Raw genomic sequence first — 14594 nt, 5'->3', positions numbered from 1 at the left:
AATTTCCGTAACAAGTCTTAATTTCCCAAATTCTAGAAAATCCGTCACATTCGGAACCACAGCGTCCCGTTCCGGCCGGAATTTACAACAGACTTTCTCCAACTTTCACTACACCGCGCCCCGTTATCTTTCTCCTGCTCTCAGTCAGCTCCTCTTACCCCGCCGCTAACTTGTGATTTGGGCCCTTGCCAAATCAAAGTCATGGGATTTTAGTCCATGTACAAGGTTTTAAATTAATCTCGTAATGGATGCCTGCATGCACGCACGGCTTCCTTCACGTTCGTACCGAATATTGCTAATAGATTTCTGATCCTCCTCTCGTCTCACCACGTAGTATAACAAATCACATTAATCCGTCCTCCAACCAAACCGTATCCTTCACCACAACTCGGAGTTTGGCTGATCGTGAGTTAAGAAGAATCTCACTTCAGCCCTGCTCCCTGACATTTTACGTCAATAAATTTTTTGCACTGTTCCGAATTTAGCACAGTTTCCAATCATTTTTGATAACAAAAGTTTGAAATTAATTTCACTCTAGTTTTTGAATTGTGCTCGAATAATTCCACAGATTAATTGGATTGTAGGCAGAAAAGTGAGATGAACGTACCAAAAAATAATTGGTAGTCGATTTGCAGTTGTCGATATATTACAGGAGTAGATTTAGATAGGGAAAATAATCCATGGTCCAAAATAATGAAATTATGCCCCAGTTCTCATTCCATTCCATCCCTACTACTCACTTCAACTTTACCATTTGGTTTGATGCATGCAATGCAAACATATCTATGCTTTCGTCTGTAGTATTGACACAGAATTCGAATCATCCATCATTCATTTAGCGTGGGGTTTTCAGCGTGCCGAGTTCTACGCATTACTTATGACTGACATGGGTCGGATTGGATACGAGACTTTCTCATCTCCTCGTCGGCACATCATCAAATTCTGGATAGATTTACTTCGCGAAGGTTCCTTCTTCTCACTTTTACATCTTTGACAGTAAGTTGATCAGATTTCCTGAAGAGATTGGCAGACACGCTGCTCGCAGGATGATGATTTATACAAATTGCTTCTTCCTTCCTTCCTCCGACCATTTCTCAACATTTATTGCAATGAAAACAAGAAGTGAGGAGGAGGATATGCAGATTTGCTGCATAACTCTCCTCCTCCTCCGCCGTCTCGTGGGAGACAATTCCATGGAAAGAAGTAAGTTCTTTGGCAGGAGGTTGCTCTGGCTGTGAGTAATTCAATTAAGAGACGTCATGCTGCATAACTGTCAAAACATTTGACAGGAGGCTTGTGCAGAATTTAGAATCTTGTGCAAAGGTCAGTGCAGACAAAAGGGGGCTCACTGATTTTGTCCACATTGTGTATGCATGCACAAAGGCAAAAAATTGGATTACTCCACCCCTCCCTCTCTGTATCAGTAGTAATACGGAAAGAGCAATAATCATCATCCACCCGGAGGACTTATCCTTGAATGAAATAGATCCCATTCGCCTCGAAATGCAGCAGTTTTCTCTCTCCGCTGTCCACATTTGTGTCGGGCATCATACGCTTTTTGATTACTTATGTACTCGAACAACTGGATGAGAACAAAAACATCTGCTGCATCATCTGGGATGCAAAATGTTTCTTTTTTTCGCCACCACCACCATTCTTTTCTCATAACTTGCTTTCTCTTTTCCTTCAAATGCACAAGGGATAGGATTCGAAATTGCCTAAAGCGATCAGCAGACGCAGCTCCTTTCAATCCCATCGTGCGATGCGATATCATATCCGCAGCAGAAAAGTAAACGACTCACTCCTCACTCCTACTTTTGTGTTGATTATCATGTCATAAGAAGCTTTTTGATGCTGCCAAGAAACGTTCCGCGTGCTCCTCTGCTTCTTCTCGTCCCATGGAACAACATTAAATGAAAGTGGCCTGGATGAGATCTCAGAGTTGATAATGTTGGTGGGAGTCAAAGTGAGTTTAGTCGGTGGTGGTGGTGTAGGAGGAAGAAAAAGCGGACGGGATGGAGATGAGGGTGTTCGTAGTGGTGGTGGTGGTAGGGATAAAATCTCGGGCGGAAGTTGAACGAAATCCAGCGAAGTTGCGATGCTGCTGCGGGAGAATGGAAGAAGACGACGACGATGCTTTCTCTTTTTGGGTATGCTTTCTCTTTCCATTTTCACGACCACACGGTCAAGTCAGTTTCCTCTTCTCTCCATCCAACCCTCCATCCATCCAGTACGAAAGGATGCCGTGGCTTGAAGCAAGCGGATCGATAGGCATGCAGAGGAATTTTATGAACCTCGTTGCCCTACTGCCTTCCATTCCACTTGTACAACATACAAAGTCTGCCTGCTCCTCCATCCACGCTCAACAAGCTCACGGCCACCCGAGCCGACCAACCAAACCAACTTTCTTACATCAGAACTCATTCAACTTTCTCCTCACACATAGCAATAGTTGCTCTTCGTCCTCGTCTTCCCTGTTGTTATTTAGTTTTGGAGAAAGCACCACGGAAAACGGACCCGCTCTGCCGCTGCCTCCTCCTCTGCTGCTATTTTACTGCTGCTGCTACTGCTACTACCTGTAGTTCTTCGGTAACCTTCACTTACTTACGTGTACCTTACTCGTCGTCACAATTCCTCTCTGCCTGTCTCACAAGCCACGATCACCAAAAACTCGCCCAGAGCTAGTTGCTCGCTCAGAATTGCCATTGTCTCACACAACCCGCGACTCACTTACGCAACCCCTCATGGTCCTGCTGGCCAGGTAGAGTAGGAAAAAGAAAATAGTAGACTAAATAACCATCAAAGTCTTATCCTATTGCCAAAAAGGTAGTAAAAGTTGATTGGATATCTACCTGAATTCGTAGTAGTGAAAGCTAAAGAGAAAAAATATTCCTAGAAGAAAAATAACACATAGTATTACCGACTTCCTTACCTCTGAAGTTGCTATTTTCGTTTTTGTGTGATTAATCGTGGTCAGTAAAATAGGCGGTGTGACAACAACAAAAGCAGCTAATTATTGAATCAATCATTTTCCGGATAAGCAGTATTTTATGAACATACAAGAAAAATATTCGTTAACCGTGCCACTACATACACTGTGTGTGAAGAAACTAAACAGAGCTTGAATTTACATATACACCTTACAACATAGAGTTTATGCGAGAGGAGGGGAGAAAAAAGCCATCAGTGAATTCTCAAAGTCGGCCTTGAAATAAATATTTACTAAATTGAGCAACTTTTAATACATAAATCCATGTCATTTTAATCGTTGTGTAGTGTGCTCGTTTCATGTCGTGTTATTTTGTCGTCAAGTCCAGTCGAGTTTTTACTTTTACCCGAGTTGGTTCTACTTTCTCTCGCGTTCTCCGGTGAAAGTAGTTGAAGGGCTGCTGCTGAGGAGGATAAATTACGGTCGTATTAGGCCACAGTGAGAGGGAAAAAAGTAGGAAAAGAATCGCGCCGAGATGTTTCAGTCCCCAGGTCCATTTGTCAACTGCCACTTGAGATTAGACAGCAAGAGAGATTACTACCCGGGGGATGAAGTGAAAGGCCAGCTCATCATCGCCCCCTCGGATATCGTCTACTGCCACGGTGAGTAAATATCAATAAATGGCATATCCATTCCATCGTGGGACATGGTAATGACATGCTTTCACCCAAATTGAGGTTCGACTCAGACATTAGAAATTCATTGGGAATGAAAATGAAAGGGTTGCTGGTGGAATGTCAAGTTCGTGAGAGAGGTGTGTGTTTATGTCATTACGTAATAAGCAACAGTTGTAGAATTTTTTGACGTGTCTGCACAAAAGTGCATATCTTTAGTACATCTAAAATCGTAAAATGTGCAATTTGATGGGGGAAATTACTCATTTACTAAAATATAGAGTTGAAAGTTATAATATTTTACTCGATCAGACTATACAAAATTTGCAAAAATTTAGCCATTATCGAAAATGAGGATCAATTCAAATCGTATTGCAAATAAGAGAGCCCTATCCTTAATGTATTCCGTTATCTACCTGATTGGCCAAATTATATGGCAACGACAACCTCCCGACTTTTGGGTTGTAGCCATAAAATAATTATAAAAATAGAACTCTCTCCGACGACACGGTGGTCATGTAATGGTCTGAATTTATTATTCTTCCCCTTAAATTTCAGGGATCTACGTCGCGCTAGAGGGGAAGGCGGTGGTTACCTTTAAATCACTCGGTGAAACTAGGACGAAGGAGGAGAAAGTCGTTCGAGAAGAATGTTATGTTTTGGGCAAAAATATTCGTAAGTGGATCAATCCTTCCCCTTCACTGGTTGTTTATCCAATTTAAATTTACCAAATCGATATTACTCCAATTTCAAAAGCATTCCGTATCGTTTTATTATCCAAACGAAATAAATTCGACTTATTATTGCGACAGAGATATAAAAAAATATTCTTCTTCTGCCCGCAGAAAAAAAATCGAATTCATAATTGATGAGGTTGATATTTACAATTCGCAATCTAAATTCCACCTTTTATTATTAGCATATCGCATTTTATAGCGAGTGATAATAATAATAACAGTTTTGCACAACCACCCAATTCCGATTGGTATACTTTAAAGTTTATCAAAAACTCGGGGTTAATGGTGTGTGCGAAATGTCTGTATTCTCAGGCTGCACGGTATGCATTATGTGTGTGGGAAAATGTCAAGTGTGCCATTATGATGTATGATTTATTCAAGTCGTTCTCCCTCAGCTCACGCCGGGGTGAAGAAGATGCAGATCCCCGTCGCTACTCAGGAGTTTCTCTTCTCGCTAAAGTTTCCAGCGAACGTAAGACGACGACGACGATATCAAGCGGCTCACTTGTCGGGCTTATTTATTATTTATTTTATTTTACTTTTGCACCCTTATCATCATCATGACAAATATTCATGCATGCATCTTCCAGGTACCGTCATCCTTTCATGGAAAGTTTGGGATAATCGAGTACCAAGTAGTGGTCTACCTTATCCGCTCGGACACTTATCACGTGAGGCAGACGGACCGCACGATAAATGTGATGGGGACTCTGGATCTTCAAGTGGAACACCCAACGACTCTGGAACCCAAGAAATTTACTCCTTCCTCGAAACGAAAGCCGTTCAAAGTCACGTTACAGTTGGACAAGAGTGGTTATCTCCCGGGGTGAGTTGCATATATTTACGACCATTAATCTCTACCGACAAATAAGTGACATCTGACAGGTTGATGGTAAGTAAATGATAAATAACGGGTTAATCCCATCGTTAAAATCTGCAGGGAAAAGATGACTTTCACCATAGAAGTGTTCAACCCTGAAGAACTCGTCGTGGAGGATATCACTCTCACGTTCGTCAAGGTAAAGGATTTTATGTATTTGAGACATGTACCAATATCACCATCATCATCGCCACCATCCGTGCACACACACAATGTTAGTGTCAAGACCGATCGTGAAGGTCTGTCCGTCTCCCAAAAACTCAACTCAACTCGTGTATCCGAATCTTGTTAATCATTTGTCACAGGGAAAGCCCTGCACAAAATCCGGATAGAAAGTGGCGAGAGAGAAAGAGAAAGGTTGAAACGAGACTTGAGAGGAGAAAGTCTCGTCGTCTGATAACACGGAAAAAACTGGGGCAGGGAAAGTGGGAGACTTGGTAGTAGGCCTTGACCCCTTGCCATTTGTACGTTCTCGCTCTTTTCCCACCCTCACTTTCCCTTATTCGATTTTCCCTGAGTCTACTTTCCCCTCCAAGGAAAACGAAAATGCTTCACTTGACGATGACTACTTATGTAACCAAACCTTCGGACAGGCTGGGAGACTGGTGTGGTTTGCCTGTCTGCCTGCCTGCCACCCTGAATCATGACCATGCATCTGTGAGGGAATTGTATATTGGATTGGATGGCGATGGTGGTTGGTGACTCGTTTCATCTCAATCTTATCAGATCTCTCTACAGATTTCATTTCTTTTCCTCTCTCTGTTTTTTTCTGTCCTCGAGTAGAAAGTGGTCTACAAAGTGAGGGAAACCAAGTCCGCCAAAGGTAAGTCGGTTGTTGTTGTATTCTACATTTTTTAACTAGAAGAATGACAAAACTTTGATCGAGTATAAATGACGATTTGATTTGATTTCGGGAAGTTTCCACTGTTTTTTTGCGTTTTTTGCAAAGAGAGGAATGCCATTATAAATGATTGCGATAACGTTTTTTTTTGTTGGAAATTTTCCAGCGACGTTGGCCGTATTGAACAAGTCGTCGATGGACCAGGTTACCCCGTTTGTTTACACTGGGACAGTCACGGTCCCATCGGACTTATATCCAACCCAGTTTGGGCGACCCATCGAAATAATCGAGTTGGGCTATTTCCTTCAGGTAAAGACTGCTCATTTTGTTTTACTTAATGTGAGAGAGGAATGTGCTTGTGTTTTTATGGTTGGGTTTTATTCTCCTCGACAAAGTTTCGACTTTTGACCTTTTCCGTCTCATATTTATCTTTGGAGAAAGAAGTAATTTCTCATATTGCCGGAAAAGTGTGAGGGACTTTCTCTAACAAAGTAGTACTGGGGCAAAGTAATATTCTTGAAGAAAATGTGCAGAAAATTATAGTTATTCCGTAGGAGATAAAGGATTATGAATATTCTTGAAATTGCTTATTAATTAGTGACGACCTAATTCAAACTGGTTCAACAATTTGTGCGAAATTAAGGTCATACTAAAGAAAAATCGCTATAATACAAATACATATGTAAGTGGATAGAATTTGATATTTTAGAGGAGCATCGTGCCTGAAAAACAATTCGCACAGGACACGAAGCAGGTTGAGACCCTACTTTCCCCTTCCTTTCCTTTATGGTTTCCGGTGAAATGAGAGATTTCTTTCTGGAGGAGAAAGCTGAGACGAAGGTTATGCAAGCGAAATAGAGAAGAAAAGCGGACGAGTGGAGGAGAAAGTGGTGGGGAAAGCTTTTCTACATTTTCTCTCTTTCTCTCTGTCTCCTGCCTGTCCTCGAATGAGTTTGTGGGATTAGTGCAAATACTATTATCTCCTCAAACCAATTACAATTTATTGTTGAGAGTCGCTGAAGCTGACTTTCTCCCTGAATATTTTATAACGAGGGAAGTGAAGGGACTTTTCTAATTTCTTTAGATTTATATGTAAGAAGGTCTTTTGCAACTTGACCTCCACCCAGGTGAGACGGATGTCCTTTGTCGATCCAATTTTCTCTATTTCGTCATTTCAAACAAGTATTTCACAAAGAGAAAGATATCATATTTCTGAACTTTTCTTTGTCCTGTCGTCCTTCACGTCAGTCGGGCAGATGTGCCCACCCACCACCCACGTACGTTCGTACATAAGTGCATAGCACACTGGTGAAGGAAGCAAACCGCGCATGAATTTGATTACGAGGAAAGATAACATATTGTACGTACCAAAAGTGCAAAACCAACTTTTTACTTGGGCCAAACTTTGGTGAAAGTACATGACGGCGAGTAAAATTAGTTCGATCGACCATAAGCTCATGGCAAATTCTTGTATCCATGAATATGTCTTGTAGTTGCATTTTAACATGTAGCAGCGTGATATTTGCATGCATTTGCATAATTTCAGATCGTAGTGAGCAGTCCCGAAACCACGCTGGCGAAGGGGGAGCTTACCATTATCGTAGGATGTCACGCCCGACCTTACGATCCCAGCAAGCACGGGTCTTCTCGCGGCGGAGAAAATCATGGACATCACCACGATCTGAGTCAACAGAATTCACGCGAGGATCTGATCAGACCTTCGACTACGGGGGGGTTGGGGCAGAGTGGCGGAGGTGGCCGCAAAATGGAGAGTCATGGTTAGTTTTAATTTTTATATGCAAATCATTTGCAAATTCATTATTCGTAATCAACTAACGAATGCATACGACGAGGGCTCCTAGAATTCATTTCGGGATTGAATGCCCATTTCATTTTGCAAATTACCACCAGTAGAATAATATTTGTGCATGTCTCACACCCAAAAAGTGTCACACTTTCACTTTCCGTTTGGAAAAATGTGACCAACTTTGAGCCCAGAAAAGCAGAAAAGCTCATGAAATTATAATGAGAATGAGACCCTCTTAAATTTGTCCCTAGTCACCGATTCCTCTCGTCGTGGCTCAGCCTCCGATCTGCCAGACATCGGGCTCGCCTTTTCTCTCCTCTCTTTCCTCCCGATGACCATGAAAAGGTCCACATCGATGGAAGCATGTAAGCAGTTTGTTTGTTGCGAAATCCAATCCACTTACATTTTCGGAGAGACAAAAGCATGAATTGCGCAAGCAAATTGAAATTGTGTTTTTATCCTATTTCGCAGTACGCGGAGATGGAAAGGCTCCTCTCGCCAAGGAGTGTTAAGCAAGAAGAAGGGCAGAAAAAACCAGAAACTTTCGAAAACAATCAAGTCAAGTTTTTTTAATGTTAAGGCTAACAAATAGTCACTTATCGATAATGAATGTGTATAAAAATAAGAACAAAACACAGAAATGTTGAGGTTTCTCAAGCCAACGAATCATACTGGGAGTAAGTACGTTAAAGTAATTACTAACCTAAGTAAGTCGAATTATTACACCACACAGTGATTTATTTACAAATATGTATATAATTAAGGTTAATTCTTTAATTAAACGTAATTAGGTAGGTATCCACCACCATGATAAGTAAATAATTGTGTGTACTCCGACACTCTTATTATCGTCTATTTATTATGTATGTACATTGTACCTAGATATGTATCGTATGTCAAAAATGAGTACGGATTGTGCCGAACAAACGCCCCTCCGTCAACTCGGCCTTATTTCTTGAATATTTACAATTTACGATATCTTCAAAATTTCACATTTTCACATTATATTTGAAATTCCATTGTCCAAATTCAAGTAAAATTTTCTATATAAAAAAACGTATTGCACAATCTTATACTCATTGCCACTACTTCTTCCTTCCTCTTTCAGATATGAAACTAAAAACTAAAAAAGTACTACAGATATTTCAAGATAAGTATTACAGATAAGTGTGAAGAAAATATAAAGAAAATTTACATATAAATATACAAAAACTCGCATGTATTTAACATGTTCGTTCGTGTACAATGTGTCAAGACAACTTTTGCTTTTAATCTTAAACATTATTATGTGACTACCGGCTGTGATTTCTCTATCAAAGATTTTCCTGAGTATTTTATTCCTTATCTCTGAATGAATTACGATAAAAAATAACTTTTATGCCTGATTGAGACTGCTTCATATCTCTGTTGAGAACCTGCGTTTATGTAATTCCTAAAATGACACACGGGTAAAGGGTAATAATTCGTACACAACGATGGGCTTGGCTGAATGAAGGTTAAGTATTTGAAATATTTATTAATTTGCTGGAAATAATGGTTTACATTTTCGTCTCCTCTTTATTCATGGCTGGTCCGTGAAAAATTAACTTTCATCTTAAAACTATAATTAAATACAGTGTAATAAATATTGCACCGCGTTCTAAGAAAGAATTGTGAACATTGCTGTGAATAAATTGCTATATACGCTTGTCTGCCTAAATCGCTTGCAATGCACTGCTTGCTCTGCTGAAATAAAACAGTTATAAATAATATGTCTTTTTATGCAATAAGCAAAAAATACTTGTGTCCCAGAACGTATATCAAATTCTAGTAGGTCATAATTTACATGCACGAAGCGTAATTGCAGCAGCAGGTACATGTGTACTTAAATATACACGAGTGTATCTATATTTAGGGTGTACTTACTAACTCACTTACCTAAATGTCAACGTATGTATAATAATAATAACGCTATTTAATAGTCCACAAAAATGTGTCCATGTGATCATTAAATGTTTAACGGAAACAAAACCAAAGGAAACCTCTCACTTCCATTTCACTGCAACGAAAGCACGAATAAATACTTTCATTTAATTCAGGCCATGGAGAAAAAATGGCTTATTGTGTACAATAATAAGAATTAAAATCAATAAATATGAAGACTAGGGTTAACAAGACGAGGATAAATTGCTTGGAGGAATATGCACGCAAATATTTAGCCAATTCATCACCGTATCCGTATTAATGCTATATAAGAAATTTGTCCTAATGCTACAAAAAATATGAAGAAAACTTATATATTCCGTATATGTAAATACTGCTTAAACACAAATCTGTATTACCTGCCGTATTTTTTTCTTTTCTTAATATTAAATATCCAGCAAACTATTGCACTTTACTGCACGGAATGCTTTTTATAAATAAATATGTAATAAAACCGCACTGTTGTTTGATCGCTTTGCATATTTATGTATTTTTGTTGTAAATAAGCAAGTAATACTTTGCACTTTGGTGGATTTGCGTATTAATAAGTGTACATATGTATGTATGTATAATAAGTAATAAGAAATAAGAACTATGTATGCTGTATGGAGTGGATATGAAATATGAAATAAAGTTTGTGCGTGATGTCGCGATACACAAATCAATCAATGGGCATTAATAAAAATGTGTTGCGCAAAAAGGGTTAAGAAATGGTTTTGTCATGCATGGCGGATGGGCAAACATTTACAACAAGAAAGCATTCTTCACCTATTTATTTGACGACCATCCTTTTACTCACGTATATATTCATCCTTTGTTGTATTTGACATTTGCATTACACTTCTTTAAGAGTGAAATCATACCTTTCTGCTACTTTCACTTTTTGGTGGACAACTACATCTCGTTCCTCGCTGGCCTTGTACCTACAAATATCACGGTCCGATAAATGTAGTCATGTTTCCTGACGTGTATATATGGAAATATTTTAGCTATTGTGTCCACTAAACTAACCCGTCCGCCTCGGCCCAAACAGTGTAAGACTTTCCGGGAACCAGCAATCTCCAATATTCTCCTTGTGGTGTCGTGTAAACTGTATGATTGATGCCGTCGACATGGATTGTGGCTCCGTCGATCGGGTTGCCCTCCTCGTCCTGAACTAACCCCTTAATTCCCCAGTGCGTGGCTTCCACATATTTCCAGAGAGCTTCTCGATTAGCTTCCCATTCTCCTAGGAGTGTTTCTTTTGGGGGAAATTTGCAACATGAGAGTTCAAAAGTAATGTCGAAAGTGTTGGAGTGAATGTAGTTGAAGTCTTGCATTCCTCCTCTAAATTAAGTGTATCATTGTAGTCTTATCATGTGATAAGCAATGTTTCAAAATATGCATGTTAAGAACAGAATAACATTGTACCGAACATTGTACCACTCTGCTCCGTTTGTCACCCCGTTCGGAAATTCTCCCTCTGTGCAGTTATTCTCGATGGACATGAATTCATGTGTGGTCGCATACATTGTAGCGAGCGTAAAGAAGAAGTCATGATCCGGTGACCTACTTATGACACCGGCTCCCTTATACCTGGGGTCTTTCCTGGTATGAATTACTACGTTACTAAAAATGACATGCTTCACAATGGGTTAAGTTGATTACCTACTCTAATTTAAGAGAAACAGAGTCAAACGGATAGCTCGCAACGAGTGAGAGTGCATGAAGATTGGCAGATAGTACGAAATAATTGGCAACAATCCACTTCATAACGTTCTGCGTTTCCGGTTGTCGACCCTCTAAAAGTTCTTCAAATGTGTCTCCGGAATCGACAAATTGGTCTGGAAAGTCTCTGTTGAGGTCGGCCAGGTTTGCGTTGCATCTCCCAAGGATGTCCGGGTCTGGGGAACATTCTCCCTCTGGGGTTGCTTCGAATCCATCAGTGTTCATGGAATAAAGAAGATGAATCTCGGTATTTTTGAGGAGGTCGATCGCCCTGAAAATTAATTTATTTGAGGTGAAAGTGAATATAAATTGGTACAAATGGTGTGATTTTGTTGTTACCTTCTGTATCCCTTCTGATACTTGGTGAGCACGTCGACAGCAAACATTAAAAGTAAGGCACGACCCAGGGTCTCATCTCCGTGCATGTTGGCCACCAGTTTCATCTGAGGTACTAGAAAGGATCGCTTTTTGGTCAGGTCACTGCCCAATTTGATTACCCACATCTCCCTTTTCTGCACAGTTTTGCCAATTGAGTAGATTTGCACATTTTTTGGCAGGGTTTCCGCCATTTGATGAATGATTTGCGTAGTTTGGTGATATCTTGGCCAGGACTCGGAAAAGGTGGTCCACCATTCGTCTAATACGTCAATGTTATCGGGCACTTTGCAAGTTGCCCAATGCTGATGGAGAGTTAGAAGTGTTAATATTCCAAAGATGGATTTCTTGATAATTTCCATCCTAGATAATTAGTTAGCTAAATGTGTTTGAAAATATGGAGGAGTTTGAAATAACTTGCAGACGTGATGATCAGGTGTATGTAAGTATTAAATATGAATTGTTCTATGAAACCTTGTTGTGCACCACTTTAAAGAAAAATGTGACGTGAAACAAGTGAATATTTACGTAGGCACGTAATTTTTCACGATGCGTGCATTGTACACAGTGTCATTATTATTCCAAAGTAGAATGCAAGCCAAGTAAAAAAACATGCATTATCAACCCTGCAATCGTATGCAGTTTATTTTATTACGATTTAAATATTCTCGAATTAATTAATTGTTTCCATTGCATTACGAATCTGGAGCAAGCTAAAATTTGTGCTATTTATTCCCCACTTGGAACGAGAAGTGGTGTATTGATCCCAGCAGCGACAGGAAATCTTGGAGCTAGATCAGGATTCCACTCAATTTTTTGAATCCGGGCCCTTCTATTCACACCGTTATCGTTGACATTATCCGTCGCATGGTAAACCATCCAAAGCTCAGAATCATCTATAATCGCCACCACGAAATTGTAGTCATTACCGTAAAAAAAATAGTAGATCGATTGCACCTAAGCCAGGATTATGTCTTTACCCAAGGATCTGACGAAAGAAGCATGCCCCGTTGTAAAAACGCTCTCCGCATCATTCCTCTGGAATACACAGTGATTCACGTCGTTCCACCAATTACTTGGAACCAGTGGGTCCCTAAGCTCATCAATCCCCATAATTCCTGTACAAAAAAAAACAAGTTGGTTGGTGGGTATTTATAATGTCATAATCTTGTTACGAGTACATACATAGAAAGCTTAATTACCGAGGCAGTAGTCCGGGGTGAAAGTTGAAGAGGCTGAAAATACGAGGAAAGTTCGACCTGCATTCTCCACGATGAAGGGACCCTCGTTTACAGGATAGCCATGCGTTTCCCATTCCATGGTAGGTCTTCGAAGTAGTATTCGGGGTGGAAAAACCTGGAAAAGTGCAGATTTCTATAAACTGAGGCAGTCACTTTCTTCGCACATTACTTAATTTCGACCAGCGTTGTGTGTCCACAGATATTTTACAAAAATGGTGTCTTTATTATAAGCACATACATTTTCCAGTATGCTCAGCATATAATAATTCAGCTTTTTTCATTAATTAAAAAAAACATAATGGGTCACCCGTCCTGTCCAACAACCACAACAATTTAAACCTTTACTGCGCAAATATCCAAATATTTATCAGTCTTCTACGACTGTTCGGAGTACTTTACATCAACAAGCCCTCCCCCATATGACTCCCAGATGAATCGTTACTACACAAATATAATAGTGCCCATCCATAGATAACCAAACCACCGATATAGCCCATCTTCGAACTACTATCTGTACTACAACCATGTTCCAAATTTCAATCGGTTAAGTTTTACTGTGGAGGTTAACCAGACGGACGGACGGACAGACATGATGATTTCATGGGTCATAAAATGCGTACGCGTGTGGCAGACTCCATGCGAGCAATGTAAAGATTCATGGACCCTGGAGGTTGTGGGAAACCAGTCCAGATAAAGTACAACTCCCCATTTCCATACTGCATGACCGTGCCATCAATTGCATAAATCTCCTCTTCGGGGAGAAGCCTAATAAAACCGGGGTCACAATGATTAGTAATCAATATATGTATCTCACTCTCTAAAAGATATTAAAATTATATGGCCCATTACCTGATCTCTGAAGACCATCTGCCCAACGGATTATTGGGATCGAGCGCTTGGATTACGTACATCCTGTGATTCTCGTCCGCAACACCATCGTCCATCGTGAAGTAGATGTACAATCCTCCCCGAATCAAGTGGAGTTCTGGGGCCCAAAGGTTATGACGGAAAGGTGGAGTTACGTAGATCGTACTTCTTTCAGCATTTCGAAAATTGGACAAAATCGGACTTTTCAGTATGTCAATCTTATTTCCTTGCGTGAACACCATGTAATACCAGCCATTCAACTTTATTACGGATGGATCGGCCGCTAATTCGTCAAGAATTGGGTTTCTAAAGTAGTTCTCCTGGTTGCGACCGGTGCTGTTTCGGGACGAAAACGCATGTCCGACCCCCAAAACCAAGAAGGTGACAAACAATATTTTTGTGAAAGCCATGATTATGAATTAACAGTTCCAATCGAACTGATTGAGGGACTATTTAGCTGAGGAGCTTTTCGTTTTGATGGACTACAACAACACCTGTAATCTTGACGTGTAAAAAGTACCACATGATCCAATTGAGATAATCGTATCGCACCACATTTATGTCAAGTGAAAAG

General features: G+C 40.1%; 3 protein-coding genes across 3 annotated transcripts; 1 reads left to right on the top strand and 2 right to left on the bottom strand.

Moving 5' to 3' along the window:
- Positions 1-2281: 2281 nt before the first annotated feature.
- On the top strand, positions 2282-10272 carry LOC110849135 (arrestin domain-containing protein 5). Its single transcript, XM_022096510.2, has 10 exons — positions 2282-3591; positions 4162-4278; positions 4736-4812; positions 4931-5166; positions 5281-5359; positions 6004-6043; positions 6228-6370; positions 7608-7839; positions 8120-8233; positions 8340-10272. Exons 1-10 carry the CDS (start codon positions 3465-3467, stop codon positions 8378-8380), a joined length of 1206 nt encoding a protein of 401 aa, XP_021952202.2. The 5' UTR covers positions 2282-3464; the 3' UTR covers positions 8381-10272.
- A 316-nt stretch (positions 10273-10588) lies between these two features.
- On the bottom strand, positions 10589-12389 carry LOC110848830 (carboxypeptidase D). Its single transcript, XM_022096159.2, has 5 exons — positions 11877-12389; positions 11482-11808; positions 11241-11417; positions 10842-11156; positions 10589-10753 (listed from the first exon to the last, which is right to left on the bottom strand). The coding sequence occupies exons 1-5, from the start codon at positions 12272-12274 to the stop codon at positions 10666-10668; spliced, it is 1305 nt and encodes a 434-aa protein (XP_021951851.1). The 5' UTR covers positions 12275-12389; the 3' UTR covers positions 10589-10665.
- A 136-nt stretch (positions 12390-12525) lies between these two features.
- LOC110848647 (extracellular exo-alpha-(1->5)-L-arabinofuranosidase) lies at positions 12526-14483 on the bottom strand. Its single transcript, XM_022095907.2, has 5 exons — positions 14003-14483; positions 13774-13918; positions 13115-13268; positions 12893-13030; positions 12526-12808 (listed from the first exon to the last, which is right to left on the bottom strand). Exons 1-5 carry the CDS (start codon positions 14428-14430, stop codon positions 12642-12644), a joined length of 1032 nt encoding a protein of 343 aa, XP_021951599.1. The 5' UTR covers positions 14431-14483; the 3' UTR covers positions 12526-12641.
- Between the last annotated feature and the right edge of the window lie 111 nt (positions 14484-14594).

Source organism: Folsomia candida, unplaced genomic scaffold (assembly GCF_002217175.1).
Source record: "Folsomia candida strain VU population unplaced genomic scaffold, ASM221717v1 Fcan01_Sc004, whole genome shotgun sequence".
NCBI lineage: Eukaryota > Metazoa > Arthropoda > Collembola > Entomobryomorpha > Isotomidae > Folsomia > Folsomia candida.
Note: the sequence above shows the minus strand (reverse complement) of the source record. Positions and strands in the feature narration are given on the sequence as shown.

Coding starts and splice junctions, on each gene's coding strand:
- LOC110848647 (XM_022095907.2), bottom strand. CDS start 14,430: ATGGCTTTCACAAAAATATTGTTTGTCACCTTCTTGGTTTTGGGGGTC. Junction 13,919..14,002: donor AGATGGTCTTCAGAGATCAG/GTAATGGGCCAT, acceptor CGGTTTTATTAG/GCTTCTCCCCGAAGAGGAGA. Junction 13,031..13,114: donor CACCCCGGACTACTGCCTCG/GTAATTAAGCTT, acceptor TTTTTTGTACAG/GAATTATGGGGATTGATGAG.
- LOC110848830 (XM_022096159.2), bottom strand. CDS start 12,274: ATGGAAATTATCAAGAAATCCATCTTTGGAATATTAACACTTCTAACT. Junction 11,418..11,481: donor TCTGTTTCTCTTAAATTAGA/GTAGGTAATCAA, acceptor AATTCATACCAG/GAAAGACCCCAGGTATAAGG. Junction 10,754..10,841: donor GTTTGGGCCGAGGCGGACGG/GTTAGTTTAGTG, acceptor TGATATTTGTAG/GTACAAGGCCAGCGAGGAAC.
- LOC110849135 (XM_022096510.2), top strand. CDS start 3,465: ATGTTTCAGTCCCCAGGTCCATTTGTCAACTGCCACTTGAGATTAGAC. Junction 4,279..4,735: donor TGTTTTGGGCAAAAATATTC/GTAAGTGGATCA, acceptor GTTCTCCCTCAG/CTCACGCCGGGGTGAAGAAG. Junction 8,234..8,339: donor GTCCACATCGATGGAAGCAT/GTAAGCAGTTTG, acceptor CCTATTTCGCAG/TACGCGGAGATGGAAAGGCT.